The following is a 16,930-nucleotide window of genomic DNA, read 5'->3' as shown; positions in this document are numbered from 1 at the left end:
TACTCATTTCCTGGATGTCACAGAAACTTTTTCCTCCTTATAAGAACAAAACACCCGCCTCTACTCCGGGCGGCGGAAGCTTCTTAAGGAGGACCAGGCGGGTTGCGGGGGCCCGGAGCCGGGGCCGCCGCAGAGGTCGGCCCATTGACCCCCCGAAACTCCAGAGGGGCGAGCAGAACTGGAGGGTGACCGAGCGAGTCGGGCTCCGGCCACCGGAGTCAACTAGTGCGGGCGTACGGGGAGTCGGGGAGGACGCCCTTAAAAGTCGGTGTGGGCCGGCGGAATGGAAGGGGTTAAATCACCGCCAGTCGGCGGTGCGTTTTCCCGCGGCGCGTTTTACGAGCGGCGGAATTCCAGGGGCCACCTCTTTTGTCTTCGGGAGGGAAATATAAATCGAGACGCGACGCCGGCCCTTTTCTTTTTTTGCGGCTTGAATGGATTAAAATAACTCAGCAAATTGAACGAGAAGCCAATGCTTCGTTGTTTTTCTCCCCGAGTAACCCGGCACAAAGGAGCATGGTGACTGCCCGCTTCCATCTGTAGAGGGCGCTGTAGGACCCAAAGCTTGTTTACCGTTGTGCGTGGGACAGCGGCCGCGCCACCCTGGTGGTCCTTAATGGGTTATGAAGTCCATAACGTATTCTTTTCCACTGGTGAGCTGCTGCAATGTCACAGCCAGTAGAAGTGGCCGGCAACGGTTTGAAAAAAGGCTGCATGAAGAGGGTTTGGGGGAGTCACACGCCACAGAGGGCGCCTTGGGGAAATTATGAGAACACACTGTCCAAATGGTTATCACCATTGCTGCTGCTGTTGGGTCTTAGTTCACCTATTTCCCTTCCTCTCGGAGCCGGCCAAATAACTTTAACACTCGCCTGGAAGACATTAGGCTGAGTCTCACAGATAAACAGGCGGTGAGACAAAGTGCTAAAAATAGACCCCCCTGGCCCTTGGCCCAGGTTACTCGTTTTCAAGCTTCTGCTGTTGCTCATAGAGCTTTCCTTACATCAGGGACAGATGGCAGAGTTTTGGGGGCGGGTGGGGAGGGATGGGGAATGGGCTTGTAGGGGCCAAGGGCAGGCTGCCCCAAGATGGGCCAATTTGGCAGGAACGTTATTTTGAGTTAAAAGCAATCAAGCCCCGGCAGATTCAGGAAAAGCTCTTCACCCCCTCAACCGCCTGCCTGCACTAGGAAGAGAGCTATTAACAGATTCCTCTTTACCTAAGAAGCTTCTCTGCATAATAAGGCAAGTTTCATTTTCCAGACTTCTCCTTTCCACGTCTGGTGACGGGTCTTTCTCCCCTTTGTATCCTCAGGCCCCTACCCCGCTCCTCAGCTCACATTACCTCCTGTCGCCTCACTGTCTTTGGAATTTCCGCATCTATATGGGTTCCCCTTATAGAGGAACCTAAATTTGATTTTCTCCTGTTAAAAAAATCTATCTCATGGCAGTTTGATTCTTGGTCTTGCTAGTAGAAGGACCTTAACGGGCAGAGGAAATTCTTCCTTCTTGACTGAGCGATCTAGGGAAACATTTGTGAAAGAGCTGTGTATTGCCAAAATGTCTGCAAAACAAATGCCAAACGTCTGTCATTCTCCCCAAAGCAGGCAGAAGAAATTCTTGGAGGGTAGGGACACTGCCCTAAGCACCCCTACACTGGCTTATAATCCTTGGGGTAAGAGTTCAGGGTTCTGTATGCTGGAATGTGAAGGTTAGTACTGAAATGTCCTCTGGGATTGTCATTCTGCGAGCAAAGTCGTTTCAGCAATTTCAGCTGTGTATATTTATTTATATAAGGAACATTTATTAGGTTTGTCTTTCCTTTAAACTTGATTTCACTCTTTGTGTCCTGGTGTGTCCTGCATTGGCTCCTCTCTGCTCTCAGCGCAAAGTTCACTATGTAACCTGGCACACAGGCCGTTCATGAATCCTCCTAGACTTGTCTCACCAAGTTCATATCTCACTACACGTTCCACACCGAAGTCCTTGCGGTTCTTGGAACTTGTGCTTCTCAGAATGTGATATGGGCTTTGTTCCCTGCCCCTACCCTGTAGATATGCACATGTGCTCTTTCTTCTGCCTGCAACCGACATCCACCTCTTTCTCTAACCTGTCACCCCATGCACACACACTTTTTTCTGGCCTGGCTAAGGTCTTCAAAATAGGCAATTTCTCTTCCAGGAACTCTTCCTTGAATTACCATGCCTTGGTTAGAATCCGCCTCGCCGCCACGTAGTTTCCACAGTGCCTTGTGCTTACTCTAGAAAGTGTTTTTAGAAGACAGGAAGGAACAAAGATTCAGCTTCTGGGAGCAGGAGGGACCAAGAAGTTAGGGACCCTCTGCTTCAAACACAGAACAGCTGAAAAAAAAGGTAGCGATGATTGAAAGGAAGAAAGGGGGAGCTCTAGGGGTGAGGCAAGAAGATAGAACTCAGAAGCACCTCGGGAGAGTTGTCTTATTTTATTTTTAAAGATTTTATTTATTTATTCGACAGAGATAGAGACAGCCAGCGAGAGAGGGAACACAAGCAGGGGGAGTGGGAGAGGAAGAAGCAGGCTCATAGCAGAAGAGCCTGATGTGGGGCTCGATCCCAGATCACTGGGATCACGCCCTGAGCCGAAGGCAGACGCTTAACCGCTGTGCCACCCAGGCGCCCCGAGTTGTCTTATTTTAAATAAGCCCAAAGGCTGACTGGAGGTGAGGACTCACTCAGGCCTTGGGTTCTAGAAAGGCAGAGATCTGGACTGGGGACCCCTGCCCACAACTGGGACCCTACCAAGGAGCTTAGGGACTAAAGGATGGAGAAAAGAACTCTCCCACTTGTCCAGGATCCCAGCAAGGAACTTTGTGGTTTGTCTGGGGCTCTGGATGAACCGAAGTTGTCTGCTATAGAAATGGAAACCACTAGCCTGGCTATGGCACGCATAGGTGTGAGGCCCCAATTTACACAACCGGTGTGGTGAGGGAATCCTGAAGTCAACATAAAATATCAAAGCTGTTTCCAAAGTGATGACTCTCCTTGGTCCTGTCAGAAGTGATTGAGAAACCCAGGTGTTTCTTCTGCTCTCTCGCAGCATAAACAATGCCCACTGAAGATGAACTTATAATAAGAAATTATAAACTAGGGGACAAACCACATGAGGGATGGGATTGGTAGGTATAATAAACAAGAGAATTAGCCTCTTAAGAACTCGATACAACAGCGCAATTTGAAACAGCCTATAAGATAGTTATAGTTCAAAATAATTACAAAGATAAAATGATAAAAAAAAACGATAGAAATAACACTATGAAAAAATGGGCAAATTTGAAAAGTACAAATACAATATATAGAAATAAAAAGTTTAGTCATTGACACTCAAAAAAACTCAATGGTTGAAATTCTTTTCTTAATAAGCAGTAATAATAGTCAAAATAGTCCAATAACAATAACTCATTAAAAAGGGGAAGGGGCACCCGGGTGGCTCAATCGGTTAAGTGTCTGACTCTTGGTTTTGTCTCAGGTCATGATCTCGGGGTCCTGAGATGGACACTCAGTGGGGAGTCTGCTTTTCTGCCTCCCTCTCCCTCTCTCTCTGCCCCTCTCTCTGCTCGATCTCTCAAATGAATAAATAAATAAAATCTTTAAAGAAGGGAGGGAATAAAGAGAAGTGACATGTTAATCTCATTTACAAATACTCTATCAGAAATCCTAATGAAAATATTTCAGAATTCCAGCAGTATATCAAAATACAATTAAACACTTCTGTAGCATGATAAAAGTCAGGGGTGAAGTTCAGCCCCAGAACTAGTATCATGCTTAATGGGAAAATACTAGAAACGTCCTGTTCAAGTGAATGCCAGATAAGGACGTCTTCTTTCACCTCTTTTTCTTTTTTTTAACTCGTCAATTTGGAGTGTGATTGGTTGTAAGTAATAGAATACCTGACTATAATTTTGTATATGTTTGAGACTACAAGAGACTTAAACAAATGGATTTATTTTTCTCAAATGAGAAGTCTGTATATAGATGGCTGCTTGGGTTGAATGCTTTGACAGCTTTGGGTCTGGTCAGAGGTGATGTACATATTACAAAAGCATCCTCCAAAGCTGTTTTCACCAATTTAGACTCACTGATAAGTATGAGAATGATTGTTTCCCCATATCCTTTCCAGCCCTGGCTATTTCCTAACTTCAACTAGGGTGGTTCTTTTTTTTTTTTTTTTTGAAATAAACTTCTTTTTAGAAAAAGATTTTATTTACTTATTTATTTGAGAGAGAGAGAGAGAGAGCACATAGGGAGAGGGGAAGAATCTCAACCAGACTCCATGCTGAGCTTGGAGCCCCATGCAGGGCTCAATCTCATGACCCTGAGATCATGACCCTTGCCGAAATCAAGAGTCTGATGCTTAACTGACTGACCCACCCAGGTTCTTCTAGTATGCTTCTTTTATAGGTAAAACAGATATCTCAATGTGTTGATGTGTACTTCTTTAAATACAAGCGAGGGCTGAACGGAACATGATTATTGGCCATTTTTATGTCTTCATTTGTAGATAGTCGGTTATAACTTTGCCCGTTTTTCTGTTGGCTTGTTTCGTGTGTGTGTGTGTGTGTGTGTGAAGGTAAATAGAATTCTTTTCATGACCTCAGGTGCTGGATGTCACTTCAAATTCCACAGTGAAAGGTGACTAGTGACCAACACCAGACCAGCTGTAGGGCGGTCTCACACTGTACTTCACAGTCAAGAATATTAAAACAAAATAAACCCAAACAAACATGGGGACAGATTTCCTGTTGACCCCCAGCTGTGATTATCCCAGTATGTGGAATAAAATACACGACAAAGGGAGAAACGGGAAGCCAACGCTAGTCATGAACAGGGTGATGGATGGAGGAAAAAAGAGCATCTTCCTTGATTTGGTCAGTCTCTTGCCATCATGAATTCACCTTTGTGTGCAGTTTCAAGAGGTAATAAGTTGGTTTACGGAGCATTTCACTGGAGCAGGCTGCTTTGCTGAGACCTCAGATGTGTCTGTTGAACAGGACAGATGACTTACATTTGGCTCTTTCTTTCTTCAAGGCCTGTGCTGGGAATTGCTCCCTCTTCTACGAATTTTGGAACCAACAGGTTAGAGATTATTTACCCATAAAAGTGAAGTCGAGAGAAACTAGGTCACACAGTCAGGGTCACATTATTGTTCGGTGATGGCACAGTAGGTAAAACTTCCAGCACGTGGTTATACTATCGCTTTAAGCACGTTACATATAACAACTCATTTAATTCTCGTAATAACCCCACACAGAAGGTATCATTAGCATTCCCATTTAACAGATGAAGAAAATGAGGCCCAGAGAGGCTAAGTAACTTGTTTGAGGTCACACAGCTAATAAGCGGCAGAGCCAGGATTTGAACCGGCACTTTGGCTCCAGAATCTTGACCTCAACTACTATGCTATATCTTTCTGTTCAAAGTAAATCCCCTTCAAATGTACAACGACATGGAATTTCCCCAAGAATGAGATTACAAAGGTTAAAATGTTTTTTACCTCAGAACCCAATATACTCACATATAAAAGATTCCCTAGAAACAATCCTTATGCTTACTACCCGTGAGACACTCTGATGTGTTCCCTCTTCTTTTTCTACCCATCTCTTACCCTTCTTGAAAATAAAAATGCAGGCCACAACTTACTAATGAGTCATGATCCAGAGTCAGAGAAAAAAATCTTCTTAATTTAATTTTTTTTTTTTAAGATTTTTATTCTTGGGGCGCCTGCGTGGCTCAGTCGGTTGAGCATCCGACTCTTGATCTCAGCTCAGATCTTGATCTCAGGGTCATGAGTTCAAGCCCTGCATTGGGCTCCACGCTGGGCATGGAGCCTACTTAAAAGAATTTTTTTAAAATTCTTTATTAATCTCCACACCCACCATGGCACTTGAATCCACAACCCTAAGATCAAGAGTCGCACGCACGCTCCGCTGACTAAGCCAGCCAGGCGCCCCCCAAAAATGCTTCTTTAAACCACTCTTCTAAGTCGCATCTCTGTTATGAAAGCTGTTAGTGGTTTATAGATGTTAAATTTCCAACCACACACAGCACGTGGAGTGGGGAAAACTGTCAGATAATTTCTGTCAAACTTGTTTCCGGTCAGTGGGTATTCATTGCTCTCCCTGTAGTTAATGTCTAAAGATGGTACCCTGGGACTTGAGATCACTATGCTGTAATCCTAGGAAAAAACCTGCCTTTACACCTTCACTTATTCATTTACCCACTCATTAATTCAATAAATATTTGAGCACCTACCACATGCCAGGCGTTGTGCTAAATCAGGAGTTGGCAAACGACGACTGGCAGGCCACCTCCGGAGCGCCACCTGTTTCTGTAAGTAAGGTTTTACTGGATCAGAACCATGCCCATTCATTTCTGTGCCGTCTGCGCCGGCTTCCGCGCTACAGTAGGAGAGCTGAGTGCAGAGGCCGTGTGGCCGAGGAAGCCCACAGTATTTCTTAATCTGGTCCTTTACAGGAAAAGCTGGCAGATTCTGGTGCTAGAGTCTAAAAATACAATGTCAGTTTAGACTGGTCTCTGCCGTCCTGGAGGTTTGAATGGTCCTGCTCAGCTTCAACTGGGTTTCAAGCGCCTTGGCGGGGGTGGGGGAAGGGGGGGGAGGAGGGGCTCGGGGCTTTTTGCCTCCCTCCCATTGTTGCCTCTGAGAACACCTGTTCACAGCAGGTGCTCCGCAGTCCTGTTCTGCTGCTGAAATTACTCAGTAGATCTGGCAGCAGAGATTGGAAAGAAAGAAACCTACTCACAGGGTAGAAAGGAGAGTTTATTCCTTTAACATAACACATAGTTTCATTTTATAGATGCCTGTCTGCTGCTGTGGGGAGCCAGTCGTCAACTTCCATTGAGTACCTACTGTGCATCTGGCCCTGGGGGTAAGAAAAAACATTTGGCTCAAACCTTGGCGCTTGTATCAAGGAGAGAGAAAGGAAGGAGATAAATGGATTTTACTGTAATCCTGAATACTTCTGTGGGGGGGCCTGGTGTACCTGGGGGTGATTTTGGCTAACCACCTTAGGGTCTCAAATGTTTGTGTTCCAATGGCTTTTAACTTCCCGTAGTCACTAAGCACTCCTGAAAGTAAGTGCTGTGTGCGTGCGTGTATAAGTGAATTCTGTTTTTTCTTCCTTCATCAAACTTTCTGTTTTGACTGTCTCTTCTGGGTCAGCACCATAGATATATTTAAAGAAAAAACTGGTCCTTCGAGTCTGGTGGGAAAGACAGAAATAAACACACGGTTACAATATTGTGTACTGACAGCGACACTGAGGGTTTTCTAGCAACACAGAGGAGGAGTACCGAACTAGGGAAGACTTCCTGGAGGAGATGACACTGAGCTGAGCTTGGAAAAGGCCAACTGGACAAAGAAGGAGACGTAGGATATTCCTGACAAGGGACCAGCATATGTGAAGTCTAGAGGTGTTCGAAAATAGGGTGTCTTCAGGGAATAGCAGACATAAGAGCATCGGCCCATCATCAAAGGGATTTGTGCTTTGATTTTTTTTTTAATTATTTATTCACTCATTTATTTATTCAATTTAATTATTCACTTGTGGTGGGAACAGGTTGTGTGGAGCTCCTCAGTCTTTTGAACTAATCTGGTTAGCCAGTTCGTTTGCGTAAGTCCTCACTGTCTCTTGGAAGGCATCAAACTGCAATCTTGGCCTGGCCTCTCTCGCCAGAGCACCCACTGAATGAGCCGTCAGACCCAAACGTAATCTGACTGGGGGAAGCGCAGTTGCCGTTAAGCCAAGAAAATGCAAGGCAGGTTGGACGACAGTGTGGTTGTGGCACTGTCATCCCCTTCTGGTGAAAATTATCGCCTGCGGTGGGAGATCGCCCACTGCTTCTACCTCATGGCCAATCTTTCAGTCTTCCTGACGAATCTGCCCGAGCTGCGTCGCCTCCTCCGGTATCAAGAGGGAAGTCTGTATGGAGACCCTTTGGGAACCGATGTCAAATGCTCAACAAATGTTCTGTGAAGTAGATTAGGAGCAGATTAAAGGAATAAAATATGGCCCGCACCGTTTTGGAGAGCACCAGCCAGCTGGGGCTCTGTTCTGCCATCCAAGGTGAGCAGGGGGTCGGCTGATAAATGCTAACAATTTTCTGCAACATGTGGGCTTTTAATCTTCTCAACAGCCTGCAGGAGAAATGTTAGATGTGATGACTGGAGCAGTTTCTGCCCTGCTGTTTTGGGCCCCAAATACAGTTTTCAGATTTCATGGACAGTAAATTCAAGCAACATCACAAGAACGCCTGCATAAACAGGATTTGTGTTGGTCAGGGCTTTGGGGTTTTCCGGGAGTGTAAGCAATGGACACCAACTCCATCTAGCTTAAAGAAAGGAGGTGAATTTGTTGGGAGGTCCTATCTGGCAGCACTCGAGAGCATAGGTGTTGCCCGGCCTTCCCAGGATTGTTACCAGGCTCTGAAGAGGCATCAGCCACCAAGGAGGTCCCCTTCTGCCGGCTCTCCCTTCTTCCCTTGGGCCCATGGGTGTCCCTCCATGTTCAATTCGCTTTATTCTTCCCCCTAGGCAGCCTACCTTTCTCTGCCTCTCCTGGGCTTCATGTGCTCAGTTCCAGGCCCCAGCAATGAGTGGCTTGCAACTCTTGACCCCAATTATAGATCCCCAGGAAAAATAATGGAATTGACCTCATGTGGGTCAGGTCTCCACCCCAGCCCTTTCAGCTCTGGCTGCAGGGAGTCAGATAAGGCCATCTACAACATTTTGGCTTCTGGGAGGTACATACTTCCTGGTGGGAGTTACTAGTTTCAGAGAAGGGGATTGTGGGCTGCTCAGACTCCCCCCTAAATTGCCTCCAGGACCCCTCTGATCCCTTAGAGGAGTAGGTTTCCTTTAGGGCACAGTTGCTTTGCATTGCAGGCTGGGAATTTCCATGGAGGACCACATCTCAGTGTTTCTTTCTGCTTTTCTGGAGTTTCACTTTATATCCTCGCTGGGTGCTATGGAGGAGGTGAGCGCTATGTATGTAACGCCGTCCTTATTAACGAGTCATAACACAGCTTAGAAATCCTAGGAGGATACCGTGAGAGGCACTTACATCCAGGTTTAAACAAAGAGCTTTGCAGAGGTGTTACAGTTCATGACAATGTATTCAAGTTATCTGGCAGAGCAAAGGGATGTGTCCTTGGCTGTTCCTGGTCTTTGTGTTTGTAGCCACTTCTCTGCATTCACCCACACACCTTGTTATCAACATTAGTGTCCACTGGCTCCTGAGAGGGACCCCGTCCTCGCTGTAGCAGGATTTTTGCGTTCTTGCCTTGCTATCTGCCCAATGCTCCTTCCCATACTTGGGATTCCTTCTATTTTCTTCCATGTCTCTAATCCATCTGTATCATTTAAGGTGAAGTTCAAGGGCCATGTCTACCGTGTAGCTTTTCCTCATATGCCATCCTTCACTGTTCTTCCTTATTTTAGAACTCATTCGATACACATTCACTTAATAGTTATAAACTGAGAGGAGGGAAGGCCATTTATATTAGTTTGCTGGGGCTGCCATAATAAAGTGCCACCAACTGGTTGGCTTAAACAACAAGAAACTTACTTGCTCACAGTTCTGGAGGCTGGGAGACCAGGGTCAAGGTCTCAGTGGGTCTGGTTTCTCTCCGTGGTTGCAGATGGCCTTCTCACTCTATCTTTCCCCTGTGTACATGCATCCCCGGTGTCTCTTTGTGGTCCCAATTTCCTCTTTCGATAAGGACACAATTTAGATTATTTTAGGCCCACCCTCATGGCCTTGTTTTAACTCAGTCACCTCTTTAAAGGCCCCATCTCCAAATATAGTCACATTCTGAAGTAAGTGAGGGTTAGGGCTTCAACATATGAATTTTAGGGGGATATGGTTCAGCCTATAACATCAATGGAGATGGGGCTGAAGAAAATATAACATGATCCTTGTCTTCTTGTTGTTTGATAGCCTGGTAGAGAAGACAGATATTAAGCAACCATTTCTGTGAATACATGATTAATTACCATTGTGGGAGGGTCCAAGAAATAGAACACATGGTACTTGTAAAGGTAATCTGGTGCTGAGGGCTGGTCAGAAAAGATCTCCCTGAGAAGGTGAGGTCTGAAGGAAGGGTGGATGGGAGTCAGCCAGGTGAAGAGGAAGGGTTGAGTATACCAGAGGGAAAGATCTGCCTCTGTGAACTCCAAGCAGTGGGAAAGAACACGACATACACAAGGAATTGAAAGAAGCCATTGGGCTAAGAAGTGAGCTGTGGGAGAAGGCACCAGAAAATCAAAGGGGCCAGATTACACTGGATATTATATTCCGACATTCTCCTTTCAGTGCTTATGACATCCAGCCTTGGACTGTTTTAAAATTTTTTTTGTGTGGGGGAGGGGTGCCATACATGTTTTGCTTCTCCTTAAGCTCCCAGAGGAGGAGATCCTTTCTTCAGCTCCTTTTATATTCTCCACAGTATGCAGCATAGGTTGGGCATATAGTAGATGCTCAATAATTAAGTTAAGTGGATGTAATGAGAAATGAAATTGATAAAAGCAACTCTTGTCTAAAATGGGCTGACCCAATCTTGGTAGTCTGAGTTTCTCCTTGAGACTTTAAAAGGTGAGGACTTTTGGTAGTATGATGCCACCTAGTGCTCCTTTTTATTACAACAACAAAGGGGAGCAGTAATCTGGAAAATTGGAAATGAAGCACTTTCTTTCATTAGCATAAATTAATTTGTCCAACCACCCATCCTCTCATCCATTCAGCCATCCAAGTTGATGTCTACCTACATCTCTTTCCTGTGAGTTGAAGGTGTCATATTCCTTTCCACTTCCCGTGGATCTCTGATTTCCTTTGTTCTGGTCTTTTTGTCCCTATATTTTAAGTGATGCTCTCAGGCATCAGTGTCTAGACTGACAGAGCACCCATTGTGCTCAATATTGGCATGGCATGTTCTAGATGATCTAGACCATCGTATAATGTTAGAATTAATTGCAGATTTTCCTTTTTCTCTTTCTCCCAAAGCCAGATTGTGAATGCAAAGGGCAGTGACTCTGCCATAGTTAGTGCTGTGGTTCCTGTGGCCAGTCTTGTACCTACAACGTAGCCAGTGCTTTAAAAAAGTGTTTTCTGGATTGAATTTCTGTCACCTTGACAGGTCATCTGCTTGTAAAATAATCCTTCAGGGGATTCTTGGGAAATGGGAAGACATATAGCACCACAATGGACTCCAGTACAAAATATGGGTGGCCAGGGCCCTCTTAGTCTTTGTTATGTACCTTCAGGAGTGTTATGGCATCTCTCTGGATCACGGTGGTCCCACAACCTGATAGTCCCAATGTGTGATCAGGTCTCCTGTAAACACACAAAGTAGCCTGAGTCGTGTTTTCTGCCCTATGTTCACCTCATTCTAATTAGCTTGGCTTGCAGTTTGGTTCAGCCTGCTTCTCCAGCTTCATCTGCCACCTCCCCCATCACCTCCATGCACATCATGCCTCAGCCATATTATGTCATGTTTGTCTACCAGATATACAACCTCTGTTCATGAATGAGATATAATTGTACAAATGTGGATTTTCTCCAAGTTCACTCACAAACTTAGTAATGTTCCAAATAAGATTTCTCATGAAGAACTTGAAAAACATCCTGAAAATTATATGGGGTGATGGAGGTTCATGAGAAGCCAGTGCAGTCTTGACGGAAGTAGGGGTGGGGGACTTGCCCTTCAATCATGATGACTGGCTACAGAACCAGCGTGGTAATGGCACAGGATCAAACCAGAGTGCTCAGAACATACCCATATGTATTTGGGAACCAAGATGTTGAAAATGGGCTCACTCCATTGAGAAAAAAAAACCTGGATCCTTATCTCACACCATATGCAAAAGTGAACTCCAAATGGATTCTAGAACTGAATGCTAAGAAATAAAATTATGAAACTAATGGAAGAAAATGACAGAGACCTTTATGACCTTGGGGGAGTTGAGAAGGACTTGTTAAATCATTTGAAAAAGTAAAAAAAAAAAGAAAAGAAAAAAGAAAAAGAAAGAAAGAAAGAAAAAAGATGAAGGGCTGCAAAATGAAGGACTGTTGTCTTACAAAGGACATTACAAGCAAAGTTTCCAGTTTTTGAAGGCAGATTAATGTCCAGACTTTACAAAGACCTCTTGCAAATCAAATCAAAAAGAAAAAGAGCAATTGAAAAATAGACAAGGCTATAAATAGACACTTCACAGAAGGAGGCTCAAGTGGTTTATAGATGTATGAAGAAATGTTCAATTTCACTAGCAGTCAGAGGGATGCAAAGTAAAACAAAAATATGTTGACACTACTTCCATGATAATTGACAGAATCTATCAAATTGGCTAATTAGACGAGGTAGTATATGCAAGGCACTTACGATAGTATCTGGCACTGAGTAAACACTGTGAGTGTTTATGAATCTACAAACTACCATGAGCTGACAAGGATGGGAGTGGGGGACAGAAACCCTTGCACTATGCAGTGGAGCATAGTATAGGGCAGCAATTCGGGGGTGCAATCCAGCAGTACTGGGTGAAGGTAAGTACCCAGGGCTGCTTCCGGGTGACTAGGCACCTTTGTGCCATTGGAGAATAGTGTCCACCACTAGGCAGATGAATTTGAAAAAGGCTACCTTCTGGATGGTTATAGCCTTCTAGGTTCATGACAACCAGGGAAGAGAGCTTTTGTGGGAAGAAAAGGGCACATCTTCCTTCAGCGGGGCACACGACATAAGGAAGAGTAGAGGCTGTGTTCCAGCCCCCACATGCCCTGTGGCTGGATGTGTTTGTACAGGACAAGTTGCATAACCCAATGCGATGGCCCTGTGCATCCCCTGTAACTTTACAGTCTCATTTGAGGCATGTATTTCTTAGGAATTGCACATGGGTCCATAAAGGATCAGGGACAAGGATGATTATGCCTGCATTGTTTGTGGTATTGGAGAGGTAGAGGTAGCCTTGGTATCTGTTTGGGGAATGGAAGTTACGTGTGTGGATGCCCAATATGGAAGGTTATGCAGAAATCAGAAGTGATGAACTAGGGTTGCAATGCCAACTGCAAAAGGACAGATCTGGAAAAAGAATATGGAGTGAAAAAAAGTAGAAAATAAGGTGATCCCTAAGTCCAATATCATTATCAAACATTTAAAAAACACACTAATAAAAGTGTATATACTTTTCAAAAATACATATCCATGCACAGTAGCCTGAATGGCTATGGGACTGAGGAGAGGTAGGAGTAAGGATGGGGATAAAGGGAAAAGATAATACAAGAGAGGGGTCTCGCACGTTTCAGGAAGCGAGTTGTTTACTCCAGCACTCTGTACCTGAAGGCTAAAGGGGATGGTGGAAGAGGGGGAGAGGGAGAAGAAACGGTCATGAGAGAGGAGCCCCAGATGAAAGGTAGCTTTTTAAAGTGTGGTTCCACATTCGTTTTCCCAGGGTGCTTCGAGCGCTGCACCCTATTTTTCTCACCACTAGTGACTAAACCCTTTGAAGGCAGGGTCTGTGTTTTCTCTACCTTACTTTCCCCTCCGTGTCTTGCGTACCGTAGCTGCTTCATTAGAGTTGAATTGACTCGAACTGAGATTATTTCTTGTTCCCGCGACCAAACCTTTGTCACAGAGAGCAGACGGTGTCTGCCGGTCCTTCCAGAAACCTCTGATGCACATTTCCATCTAAGCTTTAGTCCTGGGCTGGCCCTAGATGCCTCCGGGCTCTGCCCCACCGCCCTCTCTCCTGGAGCCTCTTGCACGCACCTTGGGATTCCGCCTAGCCTCTTAGAGGCCCCGCCCCTTCGCCTCCTTGGTCCCGCCCCATTCAGGATAATTTGCATATGCCTCTAAGGGACACTGCCCAGGCGCCCGCCCCAGAGGCTCCGCCCCTTTAGGTCATCCGCCTGTTTCCCTAGAGGGCGTGGCGGTTGCCAGGCGACGGGAGGACGCGCAGAGCGCTGGGTTTCTGCCCGCTGCGCTGGATACAAATAAAGTGGCGCCCTTTTAGACGCTGGGGGGAGTGCACAGCCCCTTCCTCAGACTCGGGCCCAGTTTCCGCGATCACCACAGCAGCCTCTGAGGCTACCCCCAGAAAGCGTCAGGATGGCCGAGGTCAGGAGTCAGTGCCCCTCTTTCTATCGTCTCTCGCTCGACTCCTCCCCTTAGTCCCTCTCCTACCGTTGACTTATCCCCTGTCACATCCATTGATTCCGACATTTCCTCCATCAACATCCTGTCCTCACCTGCAGCCTCACCCCATTCCTCTGTCTCGTTGGTTCTGACCCCTTTACCAGGAGAGAGACAGGAGTCTCTTCTTCAATTGGGTAGACACACCCCGCCCCCACTCTTAAAACTGGCTCTGTGTTAAACATAGTATGAAATTCATGAGTTCCCAGACTCACACATGACAGGCACCCACACCTAGATTTTGAGCCATAAGGTGATACCACAGGAGAGACACGAAGAAATATTGATGTCTCACTGACTGGGGGGACCTGGAGGAAGGCTTCATAGATACCCACTGTCACCCTTATTCATTGATCCTTGTCCACCTGTCACACCATGATTCCCTATCATCAGATCACCTGCTGTGACACATCTCCTTTAAGCTCTTCACCCACCACCAATGTCCTGTCATTGATCACTGTGTTAAAATCTTGTAGCGTCATTCACTCCCCCTCTTTGCAGTATACCCCATCTTCAGCCTCACTGATGAGGGGTCATTTCTGCAGTCCTTTATTGACCCTTTGTCCATTAGCCCCCTCATTTGTAATTTGGACAACCTCGAGTCCCTGTCATCACTTGCTAGTCACAGTCCCCATTCATCATGGTCCTACCCCATTCCTCCATCGTCCCATCAGAGTCCTCCCTCATCTCACCTGTCACAGGGTCAGTCTCAACCAGGGTCAGCTACATAATTGGTGGGACTCAATGAAAAATGAAAATGCAGAGCTCCTTGTTCACAAATGATTAAGAATTTCGAAACGAGACAGCAGAGTATTAAACCAAGCGTGAGGTTTATTGAGCAAGAGGCCCTGTGCACCCTTGCAGATTGTGTACCCACCGGAAGCCTGGTCCCCTCTTCTCTCATCACCATCACACTCTCATTCTGTTCTACTTCCTTCTATCTCCTCTACACCATTCACATCCCTCATCATTCCGTCTTCTCCTCCACATCTAGTCTCCCCTTATAAACTCCATCATCCTGTGGGCAAAGCTCCCTCCTTCCTTAGCATGCAACCCCCTTCCCACTCTCCTCCTCTTCACTCCTGGGCTCCTCACGCTCGTGTTCCTCTCACATCCACACAGCGGTGGCCACCATACCCTGTTACCCTAGCTCGTTCATGTCCCTTTCCTCCCCATCTCCTCCTCCTGTTCCTTCCAGCTCTCCTTTATTTGTCCCTTTATTTGCTTTTGAGCATTCCCTCCTTTTCTCCCTCGCCGGTCATCTTGGTTCATTTCATTCTTCATTCTCCACACATAAACCCCAGATACTAACACCATGAACAGATTATTTCCCGGTTCCTTCCCCTTCATGATCTCCTCTCATTTCTTCCCTTCTTCTATTTTTCTTCTCACTCGATGTCAGCCAGGTTTTCCTCACCTCTGCTTCCACAAGTCTCCATTAACACTCTGGCCTCATTTATCACGGCAGCTCTCCTGTCCCTTTTCCTTGTCCTTCTCTCACTGATTGGTATTCCCCGTGCCCAGAGCAGTGCCTGGCAGATAGTAAACGCTCACAGGATAGGTGTTGAATGAAGGAACATCACAGTTCCTTTCTGACTTGTTCATGTCGAAATGGTACTTGCAAAATAGATACCATTATATGCTCTGACGGAGCAGACACCAACTGCTTATTAGTCCGAGCTCAGAGACTATTTTTGCCGTGCTTTTAGTGGCCATGTATTTTTAAAATGACAATATGAACAAATCTGTTTATAAAAGTTCTTATTAAAAACTTTGCTTTCTTTGATATTTTCCCATTCCTGTGCTAAGTGCCAGGTGTACAGGGAAAACCTAGTCTGCAAACAAATCTTTAGGCTAGTGATCAAGCGTTGACATGAGCACCGTCGAAAGGGCTGGAACCGAGAACGTTGCCTTGCTGCATCTTGCTGTGTGCTCATGTTTAGCATTAACAAGGGGAAAACACAGGGCAGCAGCAGCACCGTGTTTTCTTAATACGATTTTTCTCTCCTTGGTGGAATTGCTATATTGTGATGTTGGCAATAAGCTGCTTTTAGTCGGGAAGGAAACCTCTGTTGAGTTTAACATTAGTACCAATGTTGTTATAGAAAATGTTATAGATATACTTGCTACTCCGCATCTATTTTAAGATGCGGGTTCTTTTGCTTGGGTGCCATCTTTGGAAATCAGCAGTACGAGTGTTTTGGAAAACCAAAAATATGTAGACTTTCTCTATATTGGGCAAGACAGGCTTGTCAAGGCGGAAGGTAAACGAGATTGCTTACCCTAAATCTGCAGGGTGAATTTAAATTTTACTTTCTTTGGGGGATTAGAGAAATCATCTCAGTTGATTTCTTTGATTAGCGATGGGGTGTTGATGTTGAAGCTCTTTTCGGGGTAGACTATCGAAGCGTCATGTTGCATACCTAAATAAGGCCTTTCAGACCTTCTCAGTTCCGAAGTCTTGAGTGGGTCTGCATGGCCTACAGATTAATCCGCTTCATAGCCCCTAGAATTCCACTGAAGGCCTCCAGTCTGTCCTTATCTCCCTGTCTCGTCTTCTCTTTCCTTCTCCCTGTCGGACTCCTTATACTTTAGCCAACGTGAGCTTCTTAGAACCAATCGCAAATCCTGGATACTGCTGGGCCCTGAGCGTTTGTTCAGGCTTTGCTGTGGGCCAGGCATACCTTTTCTCTCCATGTT

At 45.6% G+C, this 16,930-nt stretch overlaps 1 protein-coding gene across 1 annotated transcript in view; it reads left to right on the top strand.

Annotated features, from left to right (window-relative positions):
* The first annotated feature begins 7,803 nt into the window (after positions 1-7,803).
* The window catches only part of CFAP58 (cilia and flagella associated protein 58), a 98,140-nt gene continuing 89,013 nt past the window's right edge, over positions 7,804-16,930 (top strand). The window contains exons 1-2 of the mRNA XM_040624327.1: positions 7,804-7,958; positions 11,053-11,119. Of these exons, the coding sequence (XP_040480261.1) occupies positions 7,804-7,958; positions 11,053-11,119 (222 nt within the window). The remainder of the gene's footprint in view (positions 7,959-11,052; positions 11,120-16,930) is intronic.

This window comes from Ursus maritimus, unplaced genomic scaffold, assembly GCF_017311325.1.
Source record: "Ursus maritimus isolate PB19 unplaced genomic scaffold, ASM1731132v1 scaffold_7, whole genome shotgun sequence".
NCBI classification, from domain to species: domain Eukaryota; kingdom Metazoa; phylum Chordata; class Mammalia; order Carnivora; family Ursidae; genus Ursus; species Ursus maritimus.
This window is presented reverse-complemented; position numbering and strand designations above follow the sequence as displayed.